We start from the raw sequence: 26,512 nt of genomic DNA, 5'->3' as shown, positions 1-26,512 counted from the left end.
AACTTACATTCAATGGAAAAAAACAACCAAAATAGGCAAACATGCCCTTCTTTGAGTAATATCTTGGAACTTCTTTTTTCTTCGGACGTGACGTGTAGTCAAGTTGGGTCGTGAAACAACCTCACGTCGACTACCGCAAGATTCTTGAGATCATAATTTTTACTTATTTCAGAAATTTACTGTGCAATCTAATTTTGATAAAGAGCATTAGTGTGTTCATGTTCTTCAACTTGGCATTTTAATACATTCATTTGTGTTAGGTTTTTTTTCAGCCAATCTAAAAATAGTGAATCTTCCGCGACTCTTAACTTCCGGTGAAATGGAGCAGTAGACTTTCGAGATGTGAAAGCTTTCATACAGGAAACGGATTACTCGGAAGATCAAAGTATTGAGATCAACCGAAGAATTTACGACGACGTCATCATTGTTTCATTCCATCTTAATGACTCCCATTAAATTTATGACTGGGTTTGCAATAGAGCAGTAAAACACTTGAACTTGGTGAAATGGGATGTGACTTGTGAATGCGAGTCTTCAACTGCGGACGAGTGTTGTGACGTGAACTTACAAAGTTACTTGATATTTGGTATAATTTGTCAGTGTGTGATGGCACCCAGATTCACGTTGACTATTCGTGTTATAAATAATTGATCATTCCGCATTGTTCGTACGATCACGGTAATGGCCGATGCGCAGCCTGAAGCGAGGTATATGGACTGGGAAGAGGGAGACGGTGATCCAAATGGCCACACCCCTGGCGACAGCAAAAACTCTGCCAACGGCTTTCCAATTCCACCTCCGACCCAGACGGATCGTTATGGTTTTTTAGGTGGCAACCAGTACACAGACCCAGAAGAGTAAGTTCATGGAAGTGAAGTTATGCTGGTTGAAGGCAAAGTTGTGATTTCAAGGGATCAGTTCATTTCCAGGCCATGGCTGGTACATCAGCCAACCTTGTTTATTTTCACAATAAACTCCATACTGACTAGGCCCTATCCCCCTCCCCTACAAAGTATTTCTGATGGAACTTTGGACTCTGTATTTTAAAAATTATATAATAAAAATATTTATGAAATCAAGTTTGTATGAGTACGATGAGTGACCATTGTCACACAAGTTACAAATTATATGCATGCAATACAGACCAATGTCATATATCTATAAGTTGTTGAACTAATGATGGGACGTATAAAGGCCGCGAGGCCTATCTCATTCAATGAGTGGCCCTATACCTATACTGAAACCTATTTCACTCATGGAGTCTTATTCATCACAATTTCATGATGACAAGTTGTCTTTTGACTTAAAACCTTGCTTCATCGCCAAATCTTTCTTTTCTCAATCATGGGATGTGACGGTAACCACTCTATGCATTTTCGAAATAAATGGGAAATCTATCGAATTTCATCACAAATAATAAGAAGAATAAGAATAAGAATACTTTATTATCTCATAGAGAAATTCAGGCGTGGTACATAACAATAATACAAACAGGACATTGTTTTTACATAAGACATATAGCACTATATAACAGGGCAGGTTATAAACACACCTCCCACATACCTTTCTGGCCATTCCTTGCATTGTGCTTACGCATTCAGTCATGAACACATCCATGTCTCACTTACACATCGCACACATGGACATTCTTAACGCTCAACTTACCCATTCACACAAGGACATTCGACCACGCTCCACTTACACATTCTTATACGCTCCACTTACACATTCTTATACGCTCCACTTACACATTCACACATGGGCATTCTTATATGCTCCACTTACACATTCCCACATGGACATTCGACTACGCCCACTTACACATTCCCACATGGACATCTTTAAAGCACTGCGCTTACATATTCTCGCACACCTACGCGTATAACGGACTATGGCTAAACATCATTGCAAAAAATCATAGCATACAATATATCACAGAAAAAAAATACGGACGTACATAAAACCAATACATGTACATGTATACATACATGTACATTACTACTGCTTGCACTGGCAGAAGAGGGGCTGAGTCGGGTATGTGGATGTGTTTACATGTTGCCAAGGGTGATGGATTTGGGGATGAAGGTGTTTTGCAGCCTGAGTGTCTTAGCTTTGTGCGTGCGAAGTCTACGGCCAGAGGGAAGGAGTTCATAGAGGTGGGCAAGGACATGGGACCTATCTGAAGCTATCCGCCTACTCTTTCTCACCACACGCTTTTCATACAGGGACTCCACACTTGCTTGCTGCCTGCCAATCGCCTTGCTACTGACATTCACCATTCGCACTAAGACATTCCTGTTCTTCACACTCAGATTATATTAGCAAGGAGAGATAAAGAATCTGATTCACTTGCAAGAACTGGACAAGCTTTTTTCCCGCTAGATAATTGTACCTAACAAAACTTGCGGGGAAGCATTTACTTGATTCAGTCTGGAGTTTATTATGGCTGACGCTCGGCTGACGTCCTACCTATAGCTGCACGTGTGGCTGAAGAACCTACCAGTTAGATTACGGATGCTACAAGGGGGCCATCTATATATGTCACACCATCACACCGACCCCTATTTGAATGAAATTTCCTCCAGAGTCCTGGGCCAAGGTACATGAGGAAGTTACCAACTGGTATTGGAGTCACGGTGTTGGATTGGTTGAAATTGAGATTTGTTGCGATTTTAAGGAATCAGACTTTGCAGTTTGTTCCCACCCGTTTAGGTTTCACCCGCTTAGGTTTCACCCGCTTTCGTTCGTGCATCTCAGCCCTGGAGCTGCGTGGGGCAAGTGAGCAACCAGTGGCAGGCTTGAAGCCAGGATAAGAACACAGCAGTTAATTCAAAGAAACTACTTTGTACAGTGTTTGGTTAATTCCACAGGCTTGAAGCCAGGATAAGAACACAGCAGTTAATTCAAAGAAACTACTTTGTACAGTGTTTGGTTAATTCCACAGGCTTGAAGCCAGGATAAGAACACAGCAGTTAGTTCCACAGGCTTGAAGCCAGGATAAGAACAGAGCAGTTAGTTCCACAGGCTTGAAGCCAGGATAAGGACACAGCAGTTAGTTCCACAGGCTTGAAGCCGGGATAAGAACACAGCAGTTAGTTCCACAGGCTTGAAGCCAGGATAAGAACAGAGCAGTTAGTTCCACAGGCTTGAAGCCAGGATAAGAACAGAGCAGTTAGTTCCACAGGCTTGAAGCCAGGATAAGGACACAGCAGTTAGTTCCACAGGCTTGAAGCCAGGATAAGAACACAGCAGTTAGTTCCACAGGCTTGAAGCCAGGATAAGAACACAGCAGTTAGTTCCACAGGCTTGAAGCCAGGATAAGAACAGAGCAGTTAGTTCCACAGGCTTGAAGCCAGGATAAGGACACAGCAGTTAGTTCCACAGGCTTGAAGCCAGGATAAGAACAGAGCAGTTAGTTCCACAGGCTTGAAGCCAGGATAAAAACACAGCAGTTAGTTCCACAGGCTTGAAGCCAGGATAAGAACACAGCAGTTAGTTCCACAGGCTTGAAGCCAGGATAAGAACAGAGCAGTTAGTTCCACAGGCTTGAAGCCAGGATAAGAACACAGCAGTTAGTTCCACAGGCTTGAAGCCAGGATAAGAACACAGCAGTTAGTTCCACAGGCTTGAAGCCAGGATAAGAACACAGCAGTTAGTTCCACAGGCTTGAAGCCGGGATAAGAACACAGCAGTTAGTTCCACAGGCTTGAAGCCAGGATAAGAACAGAGCAGTTAGTTCCACAGGCTTGAAGCCAGGATAAGAACAGAGCAGTTAGTTCCACAGGCTTGAAGCCAGGATAAGGACACAGCAGTTAGTTCCACAGGCTTGAAGCCAGGATAAGAACACAGCAGTTAGTTCCACAGGCTTGAAGCCAGGATAAGGACACAGCAGTTAGTTCCACAGGCTTGAAGCCAGGATAAGAACACAGCAGTTAGTTCCACAGGTTTGAAGCCAGGATAAGAACACAGCAGTTAGTTCCACAGGCTTGAAGCCAGGATAAGAACACAGCAGTTAGTTCCACAGGCTTGAAGCCAGGATAAGAACACAGCAGTTAGTTCCACAGGCTTGAAGCCAGGATAAGAACAGAGCAGTTAGTTCCACAGGCTTGAAGCCAGGATAAGAACAGAGCAGTTAGTTCCACAGGCTTGAAGCCTGGATAAGAACAGAGCAGTTAGTTCCACAGGCTTGAAGCCAGGATAAGAACACAGCAGTTAGTTCCACAGGCTTGAAGCCAGGATAAGGACACAGCAGTTAGTTCCACAGGCTTGAAGCCGGGATAAGAACAGAGCAGTTAGTTCCACAGGCTTGAAGCCAGGATAAGGACACAGCAGTTAGTTCCACAGGCTTGAAGCCAGGATAAGAACACAGCAGTTAGTTCCACAGGCTTGAAGCCAGGATAAGGACACAGCAGTTAGTTCCACAGGCTCCTGACCAGGTTAGAAGTCACATGGTCGTTATTGTAAAGCTCATCTTTGAAAAGTAAACTGACCGAAACCTTCTTGTTGCCAAAGGACATTTTGAATTGCAATCTCAGCACACATTGTCAAGGGCCTTACCTGTGATACAATGGTTATATATTGGCAATCAGAGATAGAGATTATATTGGCAAGCAGAGATAGAGATTACATCAGCAAGGAGAGATAGAGATTATATCAGCTTCGCGCCGTCGACTTTGCCATTACTTACAAATTTTCAGCCTTTGTTACTTTTTTCAATTCCCATGCCTGATATTACCAAGCAGATTAGCAACACACTTGCAACAACTTCAGAATTCTTAATCTTACTGTTAGAAGATTAAATAAGATTACCTGGTTAGTATCAATATTATGGTGCCTGCTATCAGAATGGAGCCCTCTGAGTCTGATCTAGCTGTTTCTGTCAGTCACAGGACATTAGCTTGTGGCCTAGCTGCCTTTTATATATGCGGCTGCCGATTGTAAAACCTTAGCTTTGTAATGGCATGCTTGTATTTTAACTTTTACGAGGGATTTAATTGGATATGTATTTCTGTGATCCATTTAGAAGTGCTTGTAGTCATATAAAAAGAGTATGCCTGGTTGTTCGCTGTTTTATGGCTTGTGTATTCCCCTCAAGCTTGTGTTAAGTCTGTATTGTACTTTAAATCTTACATATATATGATCAGTGCTTTTTAATTGCCTGACTTGTTTACAGTTTATGTGTGTGAAATGTTGAATTTTGATGTCAAGTGCTTTTTGTAAAGTGCCCTGAGACTGCTATCTGGGGGGTGAATAGCGCTATTGAAGAACTTATTATTATTATTTTATAAGCTGCACCTTACTGACTTCCTTATCTCTAATTAATATGAAGACTAAGTTAGAATGTTCTCACAAACATTCTCACACGATGAACCATGCTGAACGTGCATGTCTACTGCATTGCTTTTTCTTGGACTTGGATAGAAAGTATGCATAGGTCCAAATGTCCTGGCTTTTCTGCTTTTTAGGAAAATTAACGAGCAGAAGACATCCTTTCTGTCAAAACCATCAGATGGTCGACCTGCCACGGAATCAATGCTTCAGATCAAAAAGGTATGCGTCAATGTCCAAAGATCGAGGCCTGAAAACAACTCTGATCATTACTTTGACTTTGTTGTTTTTAAGTGAGCCGGTAATCATGGTTCTCTGAGACAGTGGGTGGTGCCTGATCGGAGCCATCCATGTCTAAGACTATGATTTGACTTTTGCTATTATGCTTTGACCTCCGATGTAAACTGCAATTTTCAGAGACAAGCGGACGCCGCCTGAGGTGCTCCGGAAGCGGGAATTGAAATGGCTGGACATGTTCGAGAACTGGGAGAAGTGGATGAGCAAGAGGTTCAAAAAGGTAACCTCTTCTTTGAAGCAAGTGTTTCAATGATAGCGTTTCATTTTCCACTTTTAAAAACTTTTGTTTTGTCCTGACTTGAATGTTCCAAAAACTTTTGCCTTTCTTGTTTTTGACTCACATGCGAAGCAAAAGTGAGTCTATGTACTCACCCGAGTCGTCCGTCCGTCCGTCCGTCCGTCCGTCCGTCCGTCCGGACGTCCGTCCGTCCGGCCGTCCGGAAAACTTTAACGTTGGATATTTCTTGGACACTATTCAGTCTATCAGTACCAAATTTGGCAAGATGGTGTATGATGACAAGGCCCCCAAAAACATACTTAGCATCTTGACCTTGCTTCAAGGTCAAGGTCGCAGGGGCCATAAATGTTGCCTAAAAAACAGCTATTTTTCACATTTTTCCCATTTTCTCTGAAGTTTTGGAGATTGAATACCTCACCTATATATGATATATAGGGCAAAGTAAGCCCCATCTTTTGATACCAGTTTGGTTTACCTTGCTTCAAGGTCAAGGTCACAGGAGCTCTTCAAAGTTGGATTGTATACATATTTTGAAGTGACCTTGACCCTGAACTATGGAAGATAACTGTTTCAAACTTAAAAATTATGTGGGGCACATGTTATGCTTTCATCATGAGACACATTTGGTCACATATGATCAAGGTCAAGGTCACTTTGACCCTAATGAAATGTGACCAAAATAAGGTAGTGAACCACTAAAAGTGACCATATCTCATGGTAGAAAGAGCCAATAAGCACCATTGTACTTCCTATGTCTTGAATTAACAGCTTTGTGTTGCATGACCTTGACCTTGGGTCAAGGTCACATGTATTTTGGTAGGAAAAATGTGTAAAGCATGTGAGTCGTATGGGCTTTGCCCTTCTTGTTTGTTTATGTAAAAAAAAAAAAAAATGGTATACCTCACCAGAGCCAAGTTGTTAAAAAAACATCCATGCAGGGTCATAACTTTGTTTGTGCTGTAGGAAGCAAAGATGGCAGACGAGAAGAAAGTACGATACTGTGTAGCAATTGTTGCCAAATAAGTACAAGAGTAATGTTGTGGTCCACAGGTAAAGGACAGGTGTCGCAAGGGGATCCCCCCTGCTCTGCGAGCACGGGCGTGGCAATACCTGTGTGGTGGAAAGTTTCAGATGGAGCAAAACCCCGGCAAGTATGAGGTAACACCACCTTTCCTCAATTCTTTCTCTGTGTTTCAGGCATGAGCAAGTTCCAAAATTTTCACTCGTCTTGTGGGCTAGTAAATTTCAAAATTGACAAGCCCACAAACAAATTCACTCGCCCACAAAAATGAGTTACCAAAGAACAAAACGATTTCATCCATTCAAACGTGGTGAAAGACGAGCAGGTTTTTTGAAAGCGCCTGTACCGATCGGATCAGTTGAGCGACACGAGCACGCTGGTCTTGCGTTAGCTGGTGCATAGCGTGTCCCCCCTCGGTGTCTTCAACCTTTTTGTTTGAGTTTACCCATTTTGTGGTGCTTGACAACAGACAATCGTCGCTCGGAAAATGATAATACCACAGACCCAAAATGTTCACTCGCCAAGCGGGCGATCTTTATAAGACTTTCTACTCGCCAAGCGGGCGATCATTATAAGACTTTCTACACGCCCACACTCATTTCTGGTCGCCTGTGGCGAGTGGGCGACCGATCTTGCTCATGCCTGTGTTTGTTAGCAGCAGTTAATTATATTTGCGACAAGCAGTTAATTATATTTGCAACAGTATATTAAATTCTTCCCCTTTTTCTACGTGTTTCACAGTTGTTAACAACAAGCTACTGCCTGTTTTGCAGAATTTAACGTCATTTGTCAACAATTCACTTATCACAAAAAGCCAGTAATCGGTAATTCTAAGAGATGGATGTAAACAAGAACACCAAGGGACCTGTACTGGTTAGCATTATTTCCAGGTTAAACTGTCTTGTTGCTGGTGTAATATACCTCTACTTGTGTTTTGTTGAGATGCACGAGTACTTTAAGACGCTGAGAGGATATAAACTGGTTTACGCTGTCCCCAGGTTACATGTTGTTACAGGTTACAAATTCTCATCATCTGGCTGAGATCAGAATTCTGATCTCAGCTGGATGAAATGAGAATCTTTGATCATAAAACACCAATAATTCTGATGCTATCCAGTCTTGAAATCAAACTCGTGAACCCGCAGAATGAGATCAGAATTGTGATTCTAATCCAGCCTACCTGGCTAGAATCAGAACTCCTATTTCATCGAGAAAAACTTTTCAAAAAGACTTTCTTGTTTTTTTTATTCTGAATTTTGGAACGTTGGCAGTCTCTTTGTTTTGGGATTTTGTCAAAAAGACACCAAACTTAATAACACAGCTGATATTGAAGCAGGCATTTGATGACTTTTTATCCAGCTAGATTCAGAATCCAGCCAGCTTCCAACCTCAGCCATGAGGTGTACATTGTGTGTGTGTTTGTTGTTGTTTGTGTTGTTGTTTGTGTTGTTATGGAAACCTGTGTGTAACGTGTTGCAGGAATACCTGAAGCACCCGGGGGACCTGAAATACCTGGACGACATCAAGAAGGACTTGCATCGACAGTTCCCCAACCACGAGATGTTCCTCTCCAAGGGGGGGCATGGGTAAGTTAATCATGTTCAGGTCACTACTGTTCTAGCTAGTTTATGGCTTAGCTAGCCATGTGATGTTCCTCTCCTAAGGGGGGAGGGGGGGGGGGGGGCATGGGTAAGTTATGGAGCAAGTCATGTTCAGGTCACTGCTGTTTTGGCTAGTTTATGGGTTAGCTAGCTACGAGATATTCCTCTCCACAGGGGCATGGGTAAGTTATAGATCAAATCATGTTCAGGTCACTGCTGTTCTAGCTAGGTCAGGGCTTAGCTAGATACGAGATGTTCCTCTCCACAGGGGCATGGGTAAGTTATAGATCAAATCATGTTCAGGTCACTGCTGTTCTAGCTAGGTCAGGGCTTAGCTAGATACGAGATGTTCCTCTCCAAAGGGGCATGGGTAAGTTATAGATCAAATCATGTTCAGGTCACTGCTGTTCTAGCTAGGTCAGGGCTTAGCTAGATACGAGATGTTCCTCTCCACAGGGGCATGGGTAAGTTATAGATCAAATCATGTTCAGGTCACTGCTGTTCTAGCTAGGTCAGGGCTTAGCTAGATACGAGATGTTCCTCTCCAAAGGGGCATGGGTAAGTTATAGATCAAATCATGTTCAGGTCACTGCTGTTCTAGCTAGGTCAGGGCTTAGCTAGATATGAGATGTTCCTCTCCACAGGGGCATGGGTAAGTTATAGATCAAATCATGTTCAGGTCACTGCTGTTCTAGCTAGGTCAGGGCTTAGCTAGATACGAGATGTTCCTCTCCACAGGGGCATGGGTAAGTTATAGATCAAATCATGTTCAGGTCACTGCTGTTCTAGCTAGGTCAGGGCTTAGCTAGATACGAGATGTTCCTCTCCAAAGGGGCATGGGTAAGTTATAGATCAAATCATGTTCAGGTCACTGCTGTTCTAGCTAGGTCAGGGCTTAGCTAGATACGAGATGTTCCTCTCCACAGGGGCATGGGTAAGTTATAGATCAAATCATGTTCAGGTCACTGCTGTTCTAGCTAGGTCAGGGCTTAGCTAGATACGAGATGTTCCTCTCCAAAGGGGCATGGGTAAGTTATAGATCAAATCATGTTCAGGTCACTGCTGTTCTAGCTAGGTCAGGGCTTAGCTAGATACGAGATGTTCCTCTCCACAGGGGCATGGGTAAGTTATAGATCAAATCATGTTCAGGTCACTGCTGTTCTAGCTAGGTCAGGGCTTAGCTAGATACGAGATGTTCCTCTCCACAGGGGCATGGGTAAGTTATAGATCAAATCATGTTCAGGTCACTGCTGTTCTAGCTAGGTCAGGGCTTAGCTAGATACGAGATGTTCCTCTCCACAGGGGCATGGGTAAGTTATAGATCAAATCATGTTCAGGTCACTGCTGTTCTAGCTAGGTCAGGGCTTAGCTAGATACGAGATGTTCCTCTCCAAAGGGGCATGGGTAAGTTATAGATCAAATCATGTTCAGGTCACTGCTGTTCTAGCTAGGTCAGGGCTTAGCTAGATACGAGATGTTCCTCTCCAAAGGGGCATGGGTAAGTTATAGATCAAATCATGTTCAGGTCACTGCTGTTCTAGCTAGGTCAGGGCTTAGCTAGATACGAGATGTTCCTCTCCACAGGGGCATGGGTAAGTTATAGATCAAATCATGTTCAGGTCACTGCTGTTCTAGCCAGGTCAGGGCTTAGCTAGATACGAGATGTTCCTCTCCACAGGGGCATGGGTAAGTTATAGATCAAATCATGTTCAGGTCACTGCTGTTCTAGCTAGGTCAGGGCTTAGCTAGATACGAGATGTTCCTCTCCAAAGGGGCATGGGTAAGTTAGGCCAAAAAACAAAATAGGTGTGGTTAAGGTAACATAGCCAAAAAAAATAGGGTAGGAAGGTAGGCAATCACTTTTTTTCACTTTTTTTTCTAATGTGTACAAATTAAACCTACTTGACAGGGAAATAAGTGTGCGACTCGAGAGCTTTCGCTTTCATTGCGTTTTCTGCACTCGTTTTTTATTTATTTATTATTTTTTTTTTTACAAATGTAATAAAAAGTTATAGGGTCGGCCCCTAAAAATAGGGTAGGTCGGGTTACCGTAACCACACCTATTTTTTGGGGGGGCCTTATGGAAAGGAAAGCCTTATGGAAAGGAAAGCCTTATGGAGCAATTCACTTTTGGTTGCTGATGCTCATCTTGCTAGTTTCAGTCTCAACAAAAAATGTCAGCAGTGCAGAGTATACCATCAGCATTGAGTTGGTTTTGGAGATACTTTCAGCCATTATGTGACAATTGAACCCCCCTGTTAAGACTCCCTCCCTCCCTTTTACTTTGAGGGCCTTGGTTGGCTATGTTCTAATCTCTTTCAACAGTAAAGGATCATGTTTTTTTTTACTGTAGCCAGGAAGACTTGGGAAAGAGAGGGAGTGTAACACTGTATATCTCACCTTGCCCATCAGACAGACAGACAGACCTGTTAGATATCAGACCTATGAGAGAGGGTGTAACACTGTATATCTCACCTTGCCCATCAGACAGACAGACAGACCTGTTAGATATCAGACCTATAAGAGAGGGTGTAACACAGTATATCTCACCTTGCCCCAACAGACAGACGGACCTGTTCAGCGTGCTGAAGGCATACACCATCTACAACCCGCAGGACGGGTACTGCCAGGCCCAGGCCCCCATCGCCGCCGTCCTCCTAATGCACATGCCCGCCGAGCAGGCCTTCTGGTGCCTCGTCGCCATCTGCGACAAGTACATCACCGGCTACTTCAGTCCCGGGCTGGTCAGTTTGTTTTTAGTTCTGGCTGGCTTGGCTGTTTTGTGAAACTTATTTAATGAATGAAATAATTATGGTTATTGTCATTGTCATCTGTGATAAATAGACAGATCTAGACGTAGAACTTTTCAGTACGGGAACGTCATCAGATTTAGTTTCTACTTCACGCGTTTGCCAAGATCTGCAGTCTTGGTGGGAGCAAAACAACGTATGCATTTGGAACATTGGTGAAAAAAGTGAGTCACGGGTGACGCAATATCTACACGTACACGTACATGTCTTTGTTACACGTTCAATCATCTAGAACACTGTATTACATCACCGGCTACTTCAGTCCCATGCTGGTGAGTCCTTTGCTTTTTGCGGTTTTGTGAAACAATTAATGAATAAAATAATTATCATCATTGCCATCTGCGATAAATACGTCACTGGCTACTTCAGTCCCTGGCTGGTGAGTCCTCTCATGTCCTGCTTTTGGCTCGGGCTGTCTTGGCTGTGGCTGTTCTGTGAAACTAAATTGTAAATCAATCAAGCTGGGTTTAGAATGTAACAGATTCTGTGATTGGTCAGGTTATCAATGTTAATCTCTGTTGAACACCGCAAATCTGCTCATTGAACACCTGCTGGTGAGGCGCGTTGATACAAACTCAACGAGTCTCAGTTATCCTTGAGGGTCTTTTTCAAGTAAAGGCCATGTCAGACGCACAAGAAAAAAAAAGTGATACAACATGTGATTTATGCAATTTTAATGAAAAATAAACACACCCTTTGTTTACACAAATAAAGATCAACGTTCTGTGATAGAAAAAAATAAGAAGAAAAAACGGCGAATCATCGAACAGTGTGCACAAATCGTAGATAAATGAGGCCAAATGTTTTAAAACAAATTAAAAAAAGAAAAGAAAAGGGGTGGGCGTTCCCTAGGTAGTGACCCCTCTGCACAACTTTTGGCCAAAAGTGGGGGGTGGGCGTTTGCTAGATACTGGGCGTTTGCTAGGGATTTTACGGTATTGGCGTTAACTGGTAATTACCGGTATTTTACCAGTTGAAATGAGAAAATACCGGAAAATAATTGGCTGTCGGTATAACCGGTTGATTTGTAGAATTACCGTTTTTTTCGCTGGTAAAACAACAAAACCAGTACTCTGAGTTGGACTCTTACTGGTTCCAATGACCAGCCTACCTTTGTTTTCTGGATAGTTTTCATCATAAAAGTTTGTGTACCAGTTTGAACATATATTAGCACCATCACTGTGCATGACATAATTCGATGTATGAATTCTTGTGAGTAACGTGAGTCAATTAAAAAATCCATCTTTTGAGAGGAGACACTTTTTTTGCTGTGCAGTGATCACATAAAAAATAAAAAAAATATGTGAAGGAATTAAGTGGGAGCAGAGTGATGTGGGAACACCAGTCTTGGGACTTGACTCTTCTTCTTCTTCTGCGTTCGTGGGCTGAAACTCCCACGTACACTCGTGTTTTTTGCACGAGTGGAATTGTACGTGTATTGCCGTTTTTTCCCCGCCATTAAGGCAGCCATACGCCGCTTTCGGAGGAAGCATGCTGGATATTTTCGTGTTTCTATAACCCACCGAACTTTGACATGGATTACAGGATCTTTTCCGTGCGCACTTGGTCTTGTGCTTGCGTGTACACACGAAGGGGGATAAGCCACTAGCAGGTCTGCACATAAGTTGACCTGGGAGATCGGAAAAATCTCCACACTTAACCCACCAGGCGGCCGCGACCGGGATTCGAACCCTCGACCTTCCGATTAAGAGGCCAACGTCTTACCACCCCGCCACAGCGCCCGTCTAGGACTTGACTCTTAATAATAATAATAATAATACGAGAATTTATAACGCGCACATATCTCACCACAAGGCGACTCAGGGCGCACTCATACACATTCTTTCGTGTTAACAACTCCAGCACACTCATATACACTTACGCATAAATTACATGAAGATGACAAGGCAACAACACAAACAGCGACACGGCACTCAAAAGTAAGCATGAACAAGAAAAGAAAGTTTGAAATAATAATTATTTACATGGCGATTTACAACTGCTCTGATTTAGGTTTGCGGGTCGGGGGGGTAGTGGGGCACTGTAGTCTGAGGATTATTTAGGGAAAAGAAAACTTTTGCAGGCGAGTGAACTGACAGGTGTATGTGAAATGATATTTTGATGAACAACGCTTTGAGCATGTCGGAGACTGGAATGGTGTTGTTTTCAGGAAGCCATACAGCTGGACGGAGAGGTTCTCTTTGGCTTGGTGAAGAAAACGTCACCCTCCATCTACAAACACTTGGTGAGTGCTGTCTGTCCCACAACATGCCTGCAACATATTTCACTCATTTAAATGTATTCTTACCTCTAAATGCACAAACTTTAACTGCTGGCTAGACTGGGTCACAAAACCGTGAAACCATCCCAAGGGCAGATTTATTTTCACTAAAGTATTTGCCGCGTTAATGCTGACAAACAATGGAGAGAGGAGGGGGGGGGCTTGTAACATGTGGTGTCCAGTCTTTGCTTGGAATTCTTCATGTTTGAAGTGGGCATAGTATCTAGACGAAGCTAAGTAGATGGGATGAGTACGAAAGTCTACCAATTGCGTGATTTTATGATCCGAGCCCAGGGATGAGAGGCAGAGAATTTTAAGTGCTCTTTAAAAGTACCCGTCGGCTAGATCGAGTCAAGGTGTGATTTTTGCAATCTACTTGTGACGTCTTTTTTCGGAGCGGGCCCTTGTCACTTGATAAAGTCAAAGCTGGAAACCATAATGTTGGTGAAAACTCTGAAGTAACCTTGGGAAAGAAAGATAGACCTCAGTACGGGTCCTTCAGTTTTAAAGACGTCTAACCAAAGTACTAAACAGTCAAAATACACACCGCGGCAACACAGCATTGCGTGTACATTTCTGCACACGGCCTGCTCATAAGGCACGCGTTGTAACGATAGAGATCCACGTACACGAAGCATCCGGTGAACAACAGATTACATAAAGGGTGGTCGCCGAAAACCCTTTCGTACTGTCGTCTTTTTAAATCGTATGCCAATAAAGGCTCTTGTATGTGCAGATAATTGAATAAGGAATACAGTCACGGGTCGTACATTTGAAAAAGAGTATGCCTAACATTCAGTCACTTAACGTGACACGGCCCGGGAGGCCGTGTGACGCGATGTTTTCGAGGGGGTGTCTAAGAAATGTCCTTATCGCCGTATTTCTTAGTGTATTTTAAAACAAGCAAATGGATTTCTAGATAAACGAACAAAGAATCTGATCGTGGGTGATTGAAATAAAATTTTAAAATATCCTGAGTCCCGCTTACACAGAAAAAAGGGCAATTTTTAACGTATCGTAGATTGCTGATTGGCTGGCGAGAAGAAGAAACCTGCATTTCAATCGCCTATGAACGGAAAGAGCAAAATTTCCTCTTTTTCTTTGCAGAGTGTACAGCCAATTGCATGATATTTGAAGCGCTATGACATATGTACAGCAGCACACCCGATTTTTTACATTTAGTCAAGTTTTGACTAAATGTTTTAACGTAGAGGGGGGAATCGAGACGAGGGTCGTGGTGTATGTGCGTGTGTGTGTGTGTGTCTGTCTGTCTGTCTGTGTGTGTGTGTAGAGCGATTCAGACTAAACTACTGGACCGATCTTTATGAAATTTGACATGAGAGTTCCTGGGTATGATATCCTCAGACGTTTTTTTCATTTTTTTGATAAATGTCTTTGATGACGTCATATCCGGCTTTTCGTGAAAGTTGAGGCGGCACTGTCACGCCCTCATTTTTCAACCAAACTGGTTGAAATTTTGGTCGGGTAATGTTTGACGAAGCCCGGACTTCGGTATTGCATTTCAGCGTGGTGGCTTAAAAATTAATTAATGACTTTGGTCATTAACACTTTCGCGACGGGACACTGATAAATCAGTAACCGCGCTGACACGCCCATGGACGGGACGCGCATTTTTCAGTACCAGTCATACAAGGTACAAGACTCGTGATTGCTTCCCGGTTTTTGAAGATTGCAATAAATTGAGTTGTTTCCCTTGATACACGTGGTTTTCTCTTCCGGCTTGATCAAATTAGTGCAGATTTGCATGGTGTTTTCGAACAAAAAAAATGAATCGAAGGCGAGCCTTGTCACGGGAGGAGATTCTCCGGATGTTGGATCTTGAGGATCCTGTAGATCATGATACATCGTGTCGTTTTAGCCTCAAGAAAGCGATAATAGCAGTGATATTGAGGAAGAAACAGTCCCGTTGTTGCTAGTACGAGTCGGCAAACTCCACGTGGTAGGGGGTGATACTGCTAGACGAACATGTATCTCGGAATCGTGCAGGAGCTATGGGGGCGTGGCAGCACTGATAACAATGGATGGCTGGAGCCTTCAAATCCTTTTGGAATTGTTCATAGGTGTACAGTTGGTACTTTGTTGTGAAAATGTGACTTATATTCAATATGGATTACCTAGACATCATTTGGTGAGTGTTACAGTTTTGTTTCATATGAGTCAGGATGCTGTGAGTGAATGCGTGATTTGCTTGTTTTTTTTCTTTGTACTGTCTCCTTATTTCTGTGTACAATGTTAACAATATTTCAGCTAATTCATAGGTTTTACACCTTGTTTGGTTATAACATTATTTATAATACTTTCTGTTAAAAAATAACTTTTAAAAAAAGCAGTGGAAAATAAAACACACACACAAAAACGTTAATAAACACAAATTATCCCCCTTTCACCCCCCTTTCACCCCCCTTTCACCCCCCTTTCACCCCCCTTTCACCCCCCTTTCACCCCCCTTTGCAAAAACAAATCGCGTGACAAACTTATAAATAGCACGACTGAACTGGGCATCCATTTTTGAATTAGTACACAAAATTTGGTGGTGATTGGACTTAATTCAAGCTTGCTAGACAGATTTCTTTACAGTTACTGATTTTTGGGAAGTTTCTTGGTGGCAAGCTTGGGCAGGCAGGACATTAACGCCGTGGCAATGCTAGTCACAATAGTGTTAAAAATCTGAAAATTGTAAAAAAAATAAAAATTTTATAAAACGATCCAAATTTACGTTCATCTTATTCTTCATCATTTCCTGATTCCAAAAACATATAAATATGTTATATTCGGATTAAAAACAAGCTCTGAAAATTAAATATATAAAAATTATTATCAAAATTACATTTTCCAAATCCTGATTCCAAAAACATATAGATATGATATGTTTGGATTAAAAACACGCTCAGAAAGTTAAAACGAAGAGAGGTACAGAAAAGCGTGCTATCCTTCCCAGCGCAACTACTACCCCGCTCTTCTTGTCAATTTCACTGCCTATGCCGTGAGCGGTGGACTACGAGTATACGGTCTTGCTGCGTTGCATTGCGTTCAGTTTCATTCTGTGAGTTCGACAGCTACTTGACTAAATGTTGTATTTTTGCCTTACGCGACTTGTTTACAAGTAAAATCGGGTCCCGCGCATGCGGTCGTCGATTCGGCCTGTATCAGTTTTCACACTTCCATAACTACGTAAAAACAAACCACTGCTTCAATCAACTTCATGTTTTTTGGCAAAGTTAGTTCATTCATTCGGCAATATCCCTGTATACCCCCACCGGAAATTATTCTCAAACGGAACGAAACCGATTCTGGTTTGATATTCAAGGGAGAGAACCACTTCAAGTAGAGTGTACTTGAATGCAGTGCTACTCTCCCCTGGACTGTCTATATAATTATGTACTCCCGATATACCCCCAACTCAGTACTTTCTGTACATAGCGCAAAGAGAGAGTTTGGAGTATATCGGAGTATATATATACACACAGCATGACTGACAAACTAGACCATTCCACTCAAAAGGGTTCTTTTTGGGAGAAAAGAGAGAGAAGTAAGGGGAGTTGATGTATGGGGGGTACGTACAAAAAATTGGGGGATCTATTTAAATATCCCCACCTGTCTGTATTACGTCTGTGTGAGTGTCTCTCTGTCTGTTTGTCTCTGTCTCTGTCTCTCTCTTATTGAAATATCCCCACCTGCCTGTTTAAACGGAAAGCTGTATTACCGTGAGGTCTCTGTGAGTCTCTCTGTCTCTGTCTCTGTAATATCTGCCTCTGCCTTTTCTACGGCAAAAGCTGTGTTCGGTGTGTGTGTGTGTGTATGTCAGTGTGTGTGTGTGTGTGTGTGTGTGTGTGTGTGTGTGTGTGTGTGTGTGTGTGTGTGTCTCTCTCTCCCTCTCTCTCTCTCCCTCCACAACCTTTTGCATCAACTTCAGTCTGGTTTTCGCTCTCAACATTCATGTAATACTGCCCTTGCCAGATTAACTGATTCATGGTACTCATCCATTTATAGGTTAGACATTTCTGGGGATGTTTTCTTGGACCTAAAAAAAGCTTTTGACCTCGTGGATCATGAGATCCTTCTAAAGAAATTAAAATGTTACTTGAACAATTCTAGCACTGTCGCTTTTTTTTTTTACTCTTCTTCTTCTTCTTCTTCTTGCGTTTGCCGTCACACCATCAGTTTAGTCTGCGAGACAAATGACTCTTAGAGAGAGGGTTCAATCTGTATACGTACACGATATGTGCTCTTCTCAGGGCACTGTGAAATGTGGAGTGCCACAGGGGTCTGTTTTGGGACCTGTATTATTTTGCATCTATATAAATGATTTGCCCTTGTACCTACAGTCTGAATCTGTTGAGTGTCATATGTTAGCAGATGATACTACCTTATTTGCAACAGGGAAAAGCCTTGCACAAATTCAAGACAAATTGCAACAGAGCCTAAACGATGTTTCAGAGTGGTGTTCTGCAAATCGTATGCTTATTAATCCAAATAAAACAAAGTCTATGATAATCAGCACTCGCCAAAAACATCAACTTTCAGAAATGACTGAGTCTGTCCCTAAATGAGCACTCCATTGAGCAAGTAGCTGAGCACCGTTTACTGGGACTTACTGTTGATAATAATCTCAAATGGCAGACTCACATCAATGGAATCTGCAAAAAAATTGCTAAAAGCCTGTTTGTTTTGTCAAAGTTACAAAGCATTATTAATCTACACAAGAAAACTATTTTACAATGCCCACATAAAACCCCATATTGATTATGCTTCCATAGTATGGGACGGGTGTAGTGAAGTTCACTTGAAGAAGCTGAAATCGGTCCAGCGTAGAGCTGCTAAACTAGTTCTACCCGGTCCATCTCTTTTTAGGCCAAAAAAAAAAAATAGGTGTGGTTACGGTAACATAGCCAAAAAAAATAGGGTAGGTAGGTAGGCAATCACTTTTTTTTTAAAACTTTTTTTTCTAATGTGTACAAATTAAACCTACTTGACAGGGAAATAAGTGTGCGACTCGGGCGCTTTCGCTTTCATTGCGTTTTTTGCACTCGGTTTTTTTTGTTTTTTTTTGTTTGACAAATGTAATAAAAAGTTATAGGATCGGCCCCTAAAAATAGGGTAGGTCGGGTTACCATAACCACACCTATTTTTTTTTAGGCCTTACAAAGGAAAAGATGAAAAGTATTGGGATGTTAAGCTTAAAGAAGCAGCTTTTGTATAATAAATGTTCATTTATGTATAAAGTCGTCTATAAGGACACCCCAACATATCTTATACAACTCTTCAAATCATCTCCGTCATATTATTCAAACACTCGAAATAACCTTGCCTTGCCAAGGCCCCGCATCGATTTGTTTAAAACTAGTTTTTCTTATTCTGGTGCGTTCCTTTGGAATTCACTACCTGTAAATATTAGGTCATGTCTGTCATTATCTTCTTTTAAAAGACAGCTCCAAAAGCACCTCTCTAACGACTAAGTCGGTGTACAATTTGTGCGAGTGTGTGTGAGGGTGCGTAAAAGAAAAAAATGTATAATATGCTTCCACAAGTTAGTTAACTGTTGCTTAATGGGTCCAGCGGACCATTTAGGCCAAATCAGGACCCCATGCTCACACTAATGTTTGTTATACTTTTCCCTACATGATTGTGTTTTATTTGATTTCTTTTTTTATTCTTCATACTTGTTCTTCGTTTCATGTGTGTATTATAGTAGGGACTAGCTGTAAGAAAAGACCATATGGACCTAATGCTCTCTCTCTCTCTCTCTCTCTCTCTCTCTCTCTCTTTCTCTCTCTGTCTCTCTCTCTCTCTCTCTCTCTCTCTCTCTCTCTCTCTCTCTCTCTCTCTCTCTCTCTCTCTCTCTCTCTCTATCTCTGGGTCGATGTTATTTACGAAAAGAGCTGTAGTGATAACCCTGTGTGTGTGTGTGTGTGTGTGTGTGTGTGTGTGTGTGTGTGTGTGTGTGTGTGTGTGTGTGTGTGTGTGTGACACACTGGTAGGAAAACAGAGAAAGAAAGTCAGACGTACCGAAAGATTATTGTCGCTGCGAGCGATGCACATATGCACGCCGGGTTCCGTCGATATAGTGGTATCGAGTTAAGGTCACGGTGTACGCATACATCGCTCTTCTTGTCAATTTCACTGCCTTTGCCACGAGCGGTGGACTGACGATGCTACGAGTATACGGTCTTGGTGAAAAAAATGCAGTGCGTTCAGTTTCATTCTATGAGTACGACAGCTTGACTAAATGTTGTATTTTTGCCTGGGAGTTCCAGTGTACTGATGAAATGATGTTTGTGTTGTACAGAAAAGGGGGAGTTCCTGTGTACTGATGAAATGATGTTTGTGTTGTACAGAAAAAGGGGGAGTTCCAGTGTACTGATGAAATGATGTTTGTGTTGTGCAGAAAAAGCAGTGTGTAGAGCCCATCATGTACATGACGGAATGGTTCATGTGTATCTTCACACGCAACCTGTCTTGGGGCTGTGTGCTGCGTTTGTGGGACGTCTTTCTCTGTGAAGGTACGTGTTAAAGTGATTGGGTGGCACAGAGTATGGTTTATCTTCACTCGCAAATTGTCTTGGGGCTGTGTGCTACGCTTGTGGAAAGTCCTTTTCTTATTATACTATTCCTTGAGCTACAATATGAGTTGCAATATACTAAGAAGACTTTATTAAATCAAAACTATTCTGATCGAATTTTGCTTCTCAGTTTGCATTTCTAACAGAATTCCTGTAGTGGGGGCTTGACGTCCTCCTTTGGTTTGCTTCTAAAATGTTATGCCGGGAGGGGTGGAGGGGGGGGGGGTAGCTGTCATCAGACCCCTCTAGAGGAGTGGGTCTGCTTTCCTTCACCACTTCAATAGTCTACAAACCACATTTTTTTGAAATGTTTGTTCATCTTGTTCCATTTCAAGCCTTGAGTGGTAGCACAACCTCCTGTGAATTGTGTTGGCAGGTGTGAAGGTGTTGTTCCGAACAGCACTGCTGGTGATGCGCACTGTCCTGGGGGCCCCAGAGAAAATGGCCGAGTGTCCCTCCTTCTACGAGACCGTGGAGAAACTGCGTCTACGACAAATGCCTCCTGAGCTTCTGGATGAGGAGTACATCACAAGGGAGGTAAGTCTGTCAATCGTACAGCCGCTAGATCTTTGACACAGTGGTCTTTCACCAAAAAATAACCTTATCTGATAAATTGTCCAGAAGCTCGCCTGGAAGAGAAGCAAGAAAATGATTAATTACGTCATTAATTTTGACATTAATCATAATCTTGCTCGTGTTTTTTGTTTCCAATTGTTGATGCTTGTGAAATGAGAGCTGTGTGTGTGTGCTGCAGGCTCTGAAGATCAGCGTGACGGACCGGGACATGGAGCGGGAGCACCACAAGCAGATCACGCGGCGCAAGGCCGCTAAGGACAGCAAGGGCGACGCCTCCAAGAAGAAGAAAACCTGACCAAGTGCTGACCGTATTCGCCACACCGTCTTTCTCCTGCTGTCTTTTCCCCGCTGGAATCATCTCTTGTTTGTGTATCTTTCATCCTCAATTTAAGCCTAATATTCATTGGGCGAAGTTTTCTTTGCGAAATTTATTTCACGAAGATCGGTGAGCAAAGCTTTGGCACTGAATTTTTGGGGAAAAACCTCTGCGAAGTCAACTTGGGGCTGGATTAGGGAAGGCCTTGAAGGGTACTAAGGTGTCACTAAGGTGTCTAAGTGTCTTACTTAGACGTCTTTATCTATGCGACTGCCGGGTAGGCTACATAATTTGGTTGGTTACGGCCGAGTGCTTTGTGCACCTCAACTTGGCTTGGAACAAGTTGAACATGTCGCACAGTAGATCAACCCAGCGAATAACACTACCCTTGTTTACAGCAGAAAGGTATATTTTGCGGACTGCCTCTGTATGTCAATGAAGACAATTCACACTTTGATGTCGATGAAGACAATACACGCTTTAACTTGTATCGTCAGTACGAGAGGTGGATGAAAAAGGGTATGATGCTTTTCTGTTTTCGCTAAGATCGTTTATGCGTTTTGTTGAGTGAAGTATGACTGTGTAAGTGAAGTGTAGAGTATTGTTTTCATCCAGGGTTTTTTGTGTTAAAGAAAAGAAATCAAGATGAGTTCTAAAAGAATTTATAAATTGAAAATAATGTTGGAAAAGAAGAAGACAATACTTGCTTCTACTGTACTTGTATTGACATACGATGTAGAGGTTTTGATCTTCTACTGTACTTGTATTGACGTACGATGTATAGGTTTTGATCTTCTACTGTACTTGTGTTGACATACGATGTATAGGTTTTGATCTTCTACTGTACTTGTGTTGACATACGATGTATAGGTTTTGATCTTCTACTGTACTTGTATTGACATACGATGTAGAGGTTTTGATCTTCTACTGTACTTGTATTGACATACGATGTATAGGTTTTGATCTTCTACTGTACTTGTATTGACATACGATGTAGAGGTTTTGATCTTCTACTGTACTTGTATTGACATACGATGTAGAGGTTTTGATCTTCTACTGTACTTGTATTGACATACGATGTATAGGTTTTGATCTTCTACTGTACTTGTATTGACATACGATGTATAGGTTTTGATCTTCTACTGTACTTGTATTGACATACGATGTATAGGTTTTGATCTTCTACTGTACTTGTATTGACATACGATGTATAGGTTTTGATCTTCTACTGTACTTGTATTGACGTACGATGTATAGGTTTTGATCTTCTACTGTACTTGTATTGACGTACGATGTATAGGTTTTGATCTTCTACTGTACTTGTATTGACGTACGATGTATAGGTTTTGATCTTCTACTGTACTTGTATTGACATACGATGTAGAGGTTTTGATCTTCTACTGTACTTGTATTGACGTACGATGTATAGGTTTTGATCTCATTTAAAAGTGTTGATTGTTTTGTACTCACTCCTGTGATAGTATCTTTTTAGAGTAAGAAGAGTTAAGAGCAGTGTCCTGTGTAACGTTTGGTGCTTTGTTGTCTCACACACAGTGAAAGATCTGATGATGTTTTGGACATAGTTTTGTGGCAGGGTTCATGTACTTAATATTATAATTTGTTGTTGTTATTTTCTCAATGGAATCAAAACAAGTAAAATTATGACTAAAAACTATTTAAAGTGAGTGTAACTGCAAAGCAAGTTTAAGGAACATTTCTGTTGAAAGGTACATATACACTAGAGGCATGTACAAAACAAAACAAAATGGAGAACGATATTCTCCTTAGATGTTATTTACTTGTTGGTCTCTTGGTCGAATAATTGACTTGTGCTTTGGATTGTTCTGTTTTGTTCTGAATAATTTAAATGTTGGTTAAAGCAGCCTTCGTCCGCTATGTCTGGAGTTTTATTTAATTTCTTCATTTTTCTCTCCCATTGAAATACTATCACAGACATATCTCCCATTGTGTGTGAATTTTAGCACCATGCCATTTATAACAATGGATCCTAGTTATAACAGTGGATCCTGAGTGGTGGTAACATTGTTGATATCAGGACACTTGATATTTGCATCTCAGTGAAGCATGATGTACATTTTGTATGTGTGTAAATTCACCTGTGAATAAGCATTCCAGATTTATTGGTACATGATGATTGAATTGCACTTGGAATTAACGATATTTGTAGCACTTAGAAGTAACACTGGCCGATTAGCACATTGAATTAACACACATAGTAAAGAATAAACAAAAGAAGTGTGAAGCCAAAGAGGCTTAGCTTGACTGAATAGTTAGCGATAACAAGCATGTCTTAGTGGAGGGTTGCGAGGAAACGCCATAGAAGCTGTTGTGAAAACACTTACAGTAATTAGCAATTTGTACATGGATATTACACATTTATTGGTAGTCATGATTTGATAGAGATGAAGAAAATGGTCCTTGTTAGAGAATAGTTGCTTGTAAGACAACTCTTGTCTCTGCCCATCGCTAAGTGTTTTTACAGACGTTTACTTGCTGAAGGTGCTACTTGTGATTGCTGTTCTTTTTGGAAGATGCCTTGTTTGTCGTATAAACTGCTTTGAGGACCACCACAGCTATGTCTAAGCGTTACGTGGGATACGGACGTCCCTCCACTTACACACACACTAACAGTCTCACTGCTTTCTCAACGGAGTGGACACTTTTTGCCAAATTAAAGGCACAGTGCGCCTCCCGTAAACCATCACAGATACTGTCAGGCTTTTACACACAGTACAAACACCCTTCCATTTGAACGCTCACCAAACGGGAACATCCTAGGTGCCCTACGTAAAGAGCGAGCAATTTTCAAAGAATTAATTTTGCGGATGGTCTCAGTAGACAATCGGACCGTGGTGCGTTTTGGCGCTAGACCTAACTTTTAATATCTAATAATAAATTGACAGCTTCTTGCACAAACATTCTTAAATCATAAAAGAATTCTTTTTTCATCAAGACAAGATCAGTACAATTCGAAGTTTTGAAAGTTTGAAAAAAGAAACGCCCAGAAGCAGGGTCACGCAAGGTCGTGGTTCCCGTAGCAGATGACGGTTTATGCCTATCGCCAGTTCCTCTGAACAGTCAAAAGCCATCGCGAGAGTTCTTGTGAACCACAGCCGTTTGTTTCGTGCATAGTCAGAGGTACATAATAACGTGCTATTGCAGATAAGCTCACAGCGAGTCGCATTCAAATTACTAACTGACGACTGCATTGTGAAAAGGGGAAACTGGATCACACGGGTTCACAATGGCTCAGGGGTAAGATAAACCACGCAAAAATAAATTCTTTGAAAATTGCTCGCTCTTTTCGGAGGGCACCTAGGATGTTCTCAATTGGTGAGTGTTTAAATGAAAGGGTGTTTGTACTGTGTGCAGTGTAAAAGCCTGACAGTGTCTGTGATGGTTTACGCGAGGCTTACTGTGCCTTTAATTTCATAGGGTGACATAGGTGTCGGACACAAAATCAATACAGCCAAAAGTTCTCAGTGTATACAGGAAGCAGCTAGGCTGGTGAGAATTGGTATGTGTCCAAGTGGCAACATGTTCTTACCCCATGCAAAAACTAAGGCAGATTTGCGGCGGTTTAAAAGATGATTTACACGTCCAGGAAAATATCTTTGATGGTCAACTATGGCTGCTCAGCTCTTTTCTGTACATAATCTTTTTACAAAGTGGCGTGGTTGGAAGTCTGCATGCGTGTTTGTGGGTGTGTGTGTCAGGAAGTCGGCTATGTGGAATATTTTACATGCATTTTGTACTTTTTTTTCTCTAGTTAGTATTACTTAGAGTATAGGAAGTTTTACCTTTCAAATTGTTTGAAAGTCTTTGTCTCTGTCTCTCTCTGTTTTGTGTGTGTGTGTTTTTGTGCCCAATCTGAATAAGATCAAAGGAACAATTTTAATAGTAGCAAGTGTGATACAGTTCTCATGTTGTTCGTTCTTTTGTTGAATAATAGCTTATGGTATGTAGGTAATATTACATTGAACAATATTTAGGCTTTAAATTAGTAGTGCAGCTTTTAAATGTGACTGTTGATATCTTTCTGATGAAGAAAAAATTGGTTTAGCCTGGAAGCAAGGTTTTCTTTCTTTTCTCTCATATTTTGCAATATTACTTCACTTTACTGTACAATTAAGAAAGCAGGGATTTTTTTCAGTCACGATTCTGTGATGGTTGTGAATTAAATCAAATATCAAAAGAGAATTTTGATGCTGAGATCTGGTCACAAGTCTAAAACACTGCCGTGTTTCATCCGCTCTTGTTTCTTTGGTGCGTGCGACGTGTTGTTACATTGTACGTGCATTTTGTAGTCATCCTTGGAAGACGTTACCCAGCTGATCAAATGACGTTTTCATTTGTTTGGTTAGAGATTGCTTTTCTGTTCGTGTGGACCGCAGCCAGAAATTGTGCCGTTTGATTCCTGCATGTCCCCCAGTCAAACCCAGAAGAAAGTATCGGCCTGAACTAGAGAAGAAGTGTGATGATCCTATGGCGTTGAAGGCTTGGAAAACTGTCCAGGTTGGGTATTCATTCCCATCATGCACGATGGTGTATTGTAAAGACAAATTGGAAGGTAACGAATGAAGGTGTCCGCTGTTTGAGTGCCTCCTTTCATCAGAAAGCACAAGGGGTAGCGGTGACACTTGGAAGTCTCCTGCATGTACAAGGCTGGGCAAGTACAGTGGCACCTCTCTTTTAAGACATAAAAAAATCTGAGAAAATTGCGTCTTAAAAAGGAGAGAGTCTTAAAATGTGGGTAACTTTGACAGATGTTGTCAACAGACAGTCTGAGAAATGAGGTCTTAAAAGGGGGGGGGGGGGGGGTCTTAAATTGGGGGGGGGGGAGGGGGGTCTTAAAAAAGGGGTTCCACTGTGCTAAGGTTCGGTCACAGCCACGGAGTGACCACCTGTCTGGAGCTACTTCAAGTCACAACTCTTCTGCTATGAGGACAGAGGCAGGCCACAGGTGTTACATGTTATTTAGCCAGCGTGGGGCAGTTCTGACCTAAGTGAAGAGGGTTTGCTGTAGATAGTCAGCTGGTTTTCTGGCCGTGTAATACAACCACACGTATGCCCATGCAGAAGACATCAAAATACCTGAGAAAATGTGGTTTCCTGTTGATAGTTAGTTGGTTTTCTTGCCGTGTAATACAACCACACGTATGCCCATGCAGAAGACATCAAAACATCTGAGAAAATGTGGTTTGCTGTTGATTGTCAGCTGGTTTTCTGGATGTGTAATGCAACTATTCCCATGCAGAAGACAGATGCATTGTAACATGGCTTCCAGGTGATTTGAATCAGTGCAGAAATTCCCTCCAAGTCCTTGTCTTTTAATCTTGCATGTCAGATATTGAAAGGTGCGTTGGGAGGAGCTGTGGAGGCCATCATTTCAATGTTTGGTGATACATGCGTGAAGCTTTGCCACACTGTGTGTGTTGCTTC

At 41.9% G+C, this 26,512-nt stretch overlaps 1 protein-coding gene across 1 annotated transcript; it reads left to right on the top strand.

The window, feature by feature from the left end:
• Nucleotides 1–301: 301 nt before the first annotated feature.
• On the top strand, nucleotides 302–25,270 carry LOC138976752 (TBC1 domain family member 10A-like). The gene is made up of 10 exons (XM_070349641.1): nucleotides 302–857; nucleotides 5,746–5,845; nucleotides 6,914–7,021; nucleotides 8,364–8,470; nucleotides 11,049–11,229; nucleotides 13,466–13,540; nucleotides 19,983–20,097; nucleotides 20,534–20,694; nucleotides 20,912–21,790; nucleotides 22,479–25,270. Exons 1-9 carry the CDS (start codon nucleotides 682–684, stop codon nucleotides 21,026–21,028), a joined length of 1,140 nt encoding a protein of 379 aa, XP_070205742.1. The 5' UTR covers nucleotides 302–681; the 3' UTR covers nucleotides 21,029–21,790; nucleotides 22,479–25,270.
• Nucleotides 25,271–26,512: the final 1,242 nt, after the last annotated feature.

This window comes from Littorina saxatilis, linkage group LG9, assembly GCF_037325665.1.
Source record: "Littorina saxatilis isolate snail1 linkage group LG9, US_GU_Lsax_2.0, whole genome shotgun sequence".
In the NCBI taxonomy this organism is placed as follows: Eukaryota; Metazoa; Mollusca; class Gastropoda; order Littorinimorpha; family Littorinidae; genus Littorina; species Littorina saxatilis.
Note: the sequence above shows the minus strand (reverse complement) of the source record. Positions and strands in the feature narration are given on the sequence as shown.

What these genes read in the sequence shown, in the direction of transcription:
- LOC138976752 (XM_070349641.1), top strand. Translation starts at nt 682, where the DNA reads ATGGCCGATGCGCAGCCTGAAGCGAGGTATATGGACTGGGAAGAGGGA. An exon ending in GGACGTCTTTCTCTGTGAAG is followed by an intron (nt 20,098 to 20,533) that starts GTACGTGTTAAA and finishes TTGTGTTGGCAG; the next exon opens with GTGTGAAGGTGTTGTTCCGA. An exon ending in AGGAGTACATCACAAGGGAG is followed by an intron (nt 20,695 to 20,911) that starts GTAAGTCTGTCA and finishes TGTGTGCTGCAG; the next exon opens with GCTCTGAAGATCAGCGTGAC.